At 37.5% G+C, this 7,478-nt stretch overlaps 1 protein-coding gene across 1 annotated transcript; it reads left to right on the forward strand.

The window, feature by feature from the left end:
• The first annotated feature begins 5,579 nt into the window (after nucleotides 1-5,579).
• Nucleotides 5,580-6,377, forward strand: LOC131056249 (short-chain dehydrogenase reductase 2a-like). Its single transcript, XM_057990607.2, has one exon. The coding sequence runs from the start codon at nucleotides 5,580-5,582 to the stop codon at nucleotides 6,375-6,377; it is 798 nt and encodes a 265-aa protein (XP_057846590.2).
• The last annotated feature ends 1,101 nt before the right edge of the window (nucleotides 6,378-7,478 follow it).

A 7,478-nucleotide genomic window follows, 5' to 3' on the forward strand; every position in this document is an offset into this window, starting at 1 on the left:
AGGAGAAAAAATGCTAGTACAATTATGGAGTACTGTGTTGTCATGGGACAGAGAGGATGCTAGTTTCTTAAAGTTTGATAAATATTTTGCATCCAAAATAAGGACTCTCCTCTGCTCTGATAACCCAAGAGTCCCCAAGGTTCTTCTGGAATTCATAAGGCCAAAAGAATTCGCAGAGAACATCAACATTGTTCATAACTGGGGCGACATCTATTTATATCCAGTCTCCACAGTTTTCAAAGTTTTTGGTTTCAGGGGTTCTCCATTTTTGTTACCTTACCAGGTCCCTCTCAAAGTGGGAATAGCGGAGATCCTTAGGCAAATTGGTGGCCTACAAGAGGCAGAGTTAACAGGCAGAGGTAAAGGGACTTTTTTCCCTGCAGCTACCATAGCCCACCAATTCGTAATAACAAAGGGAGGCTGAAATTGCTTTGAGGATTTCCTCAAACCTTATCATTTATCCACTGCAGTGTCCAGGTGTTTTGATCTAGAGGACTTCTTCAACGGTGTGTTTAGGAAGAAGGTAGCATGCAGAGGTAGGCCTCATCAATTGCAATTTCCTGAAGACCTCATCAGAAATGAATTTGATCTAGATGAGCAGGAACTAAGGAAAGAAAAGTGGGTGGCTTATAAGAAAGCCTTGGATTTTGTGCATCAGTTTGATGCTAGCTATGACCCATTGTCTAGCTTCTTCCCATTAGAAGAAAAAATAAAAATTTTGATTGTTTGCTTTGAAGATGTGATGCAAACACTAAAGGAGAAGAGGGAAGTTGTGATTAAGAGCAACCCTGAAAAGGTCAGAGTAATCCTAAGCAAGTCAGCTTCCAGCAAAGCAATTCCTCCTGGTGATTACACATTGCATAAGAAATCAGGTTACAGTGTGCTGGTGCCTACAACAGGAGAGCCCTCTACATCCAAAGGAAAGAGGAAGATACAAGATGTCATTGACATCCAAGATAGCCCAAAGAAGCAAAGGGTGGGGAAGGAAGTGCAATCAGATACACCCTTGTATTCCCCATCCCAATCCCCTATCCATATAGGAGATGAACAAGCAGCAGCTGAACACCTATTGAAGTTGGGTAGCTTAGGGGAAATTGCATACACCTATGATGAAGTAGAGGAAGGGATGCCAGAAGAGCCCATTGATGCCAAAATGGATATTACCTCCACTGAACTCAAAGACTGGGAGTGGGATCCTGAGATAAAAAAGGCAAGTAGTGCCTTTCTAGCTAATGACAATTTTGTCACATCGGAAGCATTTGTGCAATTCATTTGGAAACAACATATAGATAGATATAATGCTAGATGTGAGACAAGAAAGGGTGAGCAGCCCAATAAAGATCCAGCCTCAGTGGAAGAAGAAATAAAACAAGAGATGATGAAGGAATTCAAAACCATCACCCCTAAGCAGGGAAGGGATATGGTAGCACAAGCTGGAGTGCTTATCTTACCAGAGTGGGATATTGCAAATGCCCTGGTGTTAGATGCAGTAAGAAAAGAGACCAAACCCATGGAAGGGGTTACCTTCAATAAGGATAATGTTGCACTAGTCATGTGGTCTCTCAAGAGAAATGAGAGCAAGAAAGGCAAAGACACCCCAGGGTCAAGTTACCTAGGTGGAATGATGGTAAAGAGAGTACAGAGTACAGGGGTAGTAGAGGCTGCTAGCACTGTGTTGGAAACTGCAAAATTCAGTGTTGCAGTGGCAGAGAAGGAAGCCAAAGAAAAAGAGGCCCTCCAAATTAAGTTGGAAACAGTTTTGAAGGCTTATAACAGTGCCAAGGAGGAGGTGAGAGGTAAAGATAGCATCATTGCTAAGTTGCAAAGCCAGTTGATGGGACAGCACCAACAAGGTAAATCTTCAACACTGATGATTTCCTCTTCTCCTGCGAGACCTCCGCCTACTAGTCCCATCATTGAACTTCCACCATCTCCAGCACCCTCCAGCTCTCAAATGATTGAGATTACTCCCCAGGAACTAGAAAACCTGAAACAGGCTCAGGCTTTATATGCAGGGAAATATGAAGAAAAGGTAAGGGCCACAATCTCCAGTTTTGCAGATACAATAAATGCCTCATTGCTTTACAACAATGTGGGAAAAATTATGGAGATATGGAATGAGTTGAGGAGAGATAAGGCCATTTTGACACCCATTTTTGACAAATGGAGGCCTAGGGAGCAAGATCTAGAGTTCATGTGTGTATCCTGTGATGAAGCAAGAGCCAATCCTATTATCAAATCCACTTCTGATGTTGCTAAAGTCTTAATGCAATTGGCAGCAGAAGTGGATAATGTGGATAGAAAGGTTAACTTGTGTAAGAAGGAATACACTGATCAAGTTTTTGAGTTGCTCCCAGGAATTTTTGCTAATCCGGACCAGTTAAAAGACAAGCAAATATGGCTTAAGGAGATAGAAGCTAAATTGTCAGCAAGGGTTAAAGGCATCATTGATCTTGATGATACTTCTTTCTTTGTTGTGACAATACAGGAAATAGAGAAAATTAAATCACATTATGGTTTTCTTAATTCAGAAGTCAACAAACTGAGAAATTCTTGGAAAAGGTTGACTAAGATTAAAGATGATGTGATTAATTTTTCATGGCCGACAAAAGAGATATATAGTGAGTGGGAAATTAAGTATGCCACCCATGATCCGGAATAGTTGGAGAGCGCCCCTGAAAAGACAGAAGAGGTTGCAACTGAACAACCTGTTGAACAGACTGCAGATGCTGAAAAGAGCTCGTAACTGCTTTTGCGAAAAGCTTGTAACTTCTTTATTTTGCAAGAAATGATTGTAACAAACTCTCCTCGAGATGTCTGAATCTTTGTGCATCCATGTTGTTATAAATGGATACCAGGACTATGGGAAAAAGGATCACAAAATTTTGCAAGAAAACGCTGTAGAAATTTATCTGAGTTTTTCTAAGTCTAATGGAGAATCAGAATTTATTGTAATATTTCTTGAACTGAATATCAATATACAGGCCATCGGTTTTGAGTAAAGCTTTGTGTTGTCTTCAAGTTCGTTCATAACTTTATTTACTGTTTTCATTCTGAATAATCCAGGGTTGTTCCGTTTGAATGGAATTGCAAAGCAATTTTAGTATAAGTGTTTGTTAACTTTTCTCTTTAGGAGGGAAATTAAATACGCGAGATCACTCATACCAGTAATTTCTTTGGGAGGAACTTTAAATTTTGAGGACCATAGTTTAGTTTGGAATGTTTGAATTCTTGTATGTGTCAGGCATATATAAGGATTAATAGAAACCAAACCGACGGGAAGTATAAAGATGTGTTGTTTAAGGAGTTTTATTTGAGTTTAGATGACTCTGTGACCTTGGATAAGGCACTGGTATTAATTGAAGTTGTTTATTGCATGCTTTGTTGATCGAAATGCTAAATTTAAGTACAATTTCCATCCTTTGTTTTCAGTTGATTTCAAGGTGAATAAATCCACTGGTTTTCTGAACTGGTTTGTTGTGGGTTTATGTTTGAAAGTGTGAATTTAATTCACAAAGGTATACCCACCTGGGCTCCAAGGAAGCCCGAAGTGTAGAAGGTCTATCCAAACCTTGTCATATGTTGTCTTGAGAATTTCCTTATCTTTGATATCTCTTCTGCACCAAGCTTTAAACCATATTAATTTGAGGATGTTAAAGGGAATCAGATTTTGAAGACAACACCTGTTATGCAGTGGCAAAAAACCTTCAGCATGCTATGGAAAAGTCCGATCGAGCCAAAAATCAAGTGCTTTAAATGGCTTATGATACTTAATAGAATTCCTCTCCAGAGGAATTATGATAATAATGAGCTCTATTTGTAAACTTCCTGAGGCTGGCAGACATATTTTCTTTGATTGCTCCATTGCTAAGGAAATCTAGTTAATGTTTGGCTTTTCTATCCCTGATCTTGTGAATATTATGGAAATTATTTCTGGGCACATTAAAGGATTGAAAAAGGATGCTAATATTTTTTGGTTTACTTTATCTGCCAATATTCTTTGGTATATTTGGAAAATTAGGAATGCTGATAGGTTTGAAGGCCAAGCCAGGGCCCTTACTGAATCCTTTCGAAGACTCGCATTCCTCAAAATTGTCATCCAGGTTGCCTCTACTATGAACGTTGAGAGACACAAGCACCTGAGGTTCTTCAAGGATGATCACGCCACCATGTTCATCAATGAGATGAAGGATGGTTATGAGTGGAGAAGCAACGAGGACAACCAATCCCCCTTTGAGGAGACTCTCAAGAAGCTGAACAATGAAATTAAAGATAACAGGGAACCCTCATACGCCCATGTTGAGATGTTGGCATAGATTCAGAGCCAGAAGACCATTGTTTGGATGGAAGGACCTCATGGATGGGCGGCATGGGTTGAACCCCATGACGGCATCCTCTCTTGATGCTTTTGTTGACTTGTCATGATGCAGTAAGTTTGTTAGTACTCTTTTGTGCAGATTACGAACTCTGTTGATTACTTAGGTTTTTTGTTGTCCTGTGACGGTGACAGCTATGTTTTGCTGAGGCCTGGCCTCCTTGTTCTAGATTCTCTTGATTTTTAATATAAAAAAAATATTATAATTTTTATTATAATATAAATAAAAAATATACATATTAAAAAAATCTTATAAAAAATAAACTCTAATAATCAATCATTTTTAACATTAACAAAATGATAGTAGACAAAATTATTAAAACCATTTGTAGCACATCATGACGATTTGTTTTTTATTTTCTTATTAAATATTACTTTAAATTTTACTAAAATATCGGGTCTACATCGTTGGCCTCGTCATGGATATATTCTGGCACCAACATTTATCACATCTTTTTTCGAATCATTTTGTATTTTCGTAAACCTGAAATGCTTGACATTAGTATAGGTCGCTTACTGATAACTCTCCATTAATAAACTGCATGACTGTTTTTAACTCAGAGATGATTCCCCATATTTGATTGGTGTGGTATACATATCTATTCAGGCAGGCCTGCATGATGTTAAGTTGCAGATTGCAAGGCAAGGTAGCAATAATCGCAGGCGGAGCATCAATAAAAAATAAACTCTAATAATCGATCATTTTTAACATAAACAAAATGATAGGAGACAAAATTATTAAAACCATTTGTATCACATCATGACGATTTGTTTTTTAATTTTTATGAAATATTGGCTTAAATTTAACTAAAATATCGGGTCTATATCGTTGGCCTCGTCATGGATATATTCTGACACCTACGTTTATCGCATCTTCTTTTTTCATCTTCTTTCGAAACATTTTGTATTTTCTTAAGCCTGAAATGGTTAACATTAATAACTGGCATGACTGTTTTTAACTCAGAGATGATTCCCCACATTTGATTGGTTATATATATATATATATATATATATATATATATATACATACAGGCAGGCCTACTTGAATACGTTGTAATCCAATGCAAACAAACCAGTAAAATCTCTTCATCTCAGAGAAATATGTCTAATGGGGGGCAAGCAGCTGGTGCTCTGTTTAGAAGGTAATTGATCCAATTTTCTTTTTTGTTTACTTTATCTTGATCCACTTGGGTTTAATGTTCTTATGTTAAGTTGCAGATTGCAAGGCAAGGTAGCAATAATCACAGGCGGAGCATCAGGCATTGGTGAAGCCACCGTTCGCCTCTTCACAAACCATGGAGCCAAAGTCATCGTTGCCGACATTTCCGATGTACCGGGTTCGAAACTCGCTGAGTCCCTTTCTTCATCGGTTACATTCATCCACTGTAACGTAAGCAAAGAGCAAGACGTGAGCGCAGCAGTGGATTTAGCCATGGATGAGCATGGAAAACTGGACATAATGTTCAATAATGCGGGTGTTGGAGATAGGCATCGAAATAGTGTTGCAAATGCAGAGTACGAGATGGAGCAATTTGAAGCCCCCATGCATGTAAATGTAAACGGAGTAATGCACGGCATTAAGCATGCAGCCCGCGTTATGATACCCAACAGAAAAGGGTGTATAATTTCTACAGGCAGTACTGCAGGGATTATGGGAGGAGCTGCACCTCATGCATACACGGCCTCAAAACATGCAATTATAGGCTTGACTAAAAATGGTGCTGCTGAGCTTGGAAAATATGGTATCAGAGTCAATTGTGTTTCTCCTTCTCTTGTTGCAACCAGGAGTGCAATTGACTATGTAGGAAAAGGAAAGGATGAAGTGGAGGCGTGGGGTTGCAGCGTAGGCAACTTGAAGGGAACCATTCTTAAAGCGGAGGATATTGCAGAGGCTGCTCTGTATTTGGCCAGTGACGAGTCTAAATATGTGAGTGGCCATAATCTTGTTGTGGATGGAGGTGTCACAGTTGTAAACCATGACTGGGGATTATATAGGCCATAACAGCTTTTTGTATTCAGTCGTCATTACATGCACGATATAGCAGCTATGGATACAACATGTGGTTGTAGTTCAGTGATATGACTGAACATAACAGCAATTTCATTCTGCGTGAGATAGATAGTTAATTTAGAATTTGTTATTTGCATCTCAAGATTTAGTTCGCATCTTTATTTAATAAATCCTGAGATAGCATCTGTATTTGGCGAGCCTCTTGGACTTTTTCTATTTTTCAAGATATTTTTAAGAATCAATTGAAGGTTTTCTTTCAAGGTAGGCATTTATTGTCACATAAAATTGCATGATTGTTAAAACAAGTACTTGCATCAAAAAAGTGCAACGGTTAACATCGATAGTGTTTAATATATTGGAGGGAAGAAATAAACGGCATGAAAAAAATTGCTTTTGTTCATATGTGTTAGGTTGTTCTTAGGATATTTGATTGTCAAAATTTCAAGGCATCTAATGTGCTTGTGTGCAAGAGTCTATCTGATAGTAAAATATATATTATATAATATGATGGAAAGTACAAATCAAGTAATATAAAAATTGAACTTAGTAGTGAATCCATGTATGGTGATTAGGCTCAAAACCGAATTGAGATCATGTAAGTTACATACTTTATTAAAATGCATGTACTTTTTTACAGTATAAAGAAATGGTTAACTTATGAAATAAATTAAAATGAATAGATTTTTCGTTTAGGGAGCTTGACATGAATGGTTCTCAACACATAAACATCTTTTCATAGAATCCAGAAAATTTTCACCATTTAAGAATTTGAATGAATGTTTTGAGAAAAAAATTCTTCTTTATAGAAATATATGTCCCTTAATATGAAGGATGTTAGATTATGCATTCAGGTAGATGACGTTGATTAAGAACATTTACCATTGTACAATAGCTAAAATAAGAAATTTAATTGTGGATTTCAAGCTTAGTTCCAATAGAAATCTAGTGCTTAATGAAATGTCATTGCAAGAAGCTACAAAATTATTACAACTATTAAAGTGTTTTAAAATATCATACCAAAAGAAGTATGGAGTGGCTTGTAAAATAAATGGGAGTGAAAAACTCACCAACCTTAGAAGCTTTTTTTGTTGA

The sequence above is a fragment of the Cryptomeria japonica genome, chromosome 7 (genome assembly GCF_030272615.1).
Source record: "Cryptomeria japonica chromosome 7, Sugi_1.0, whole genome shotgun sequence".
Lineage (NCBI taxonomy): Eukaryota > Viridiplantae > Streptophyta > Pinopsida > Cupressales > Cupressaceae > Cryptomeria > Cryptomeria japonica.

Coding starts and splice junctions, on each gene's coding strand:
- LOC131056249 (XM_057990607.2), top strand. CDS start 5,580: ATGTTAAGTTGCAGATTGCAAGGCAAGGTAGCAATAATCACAGGCGGA.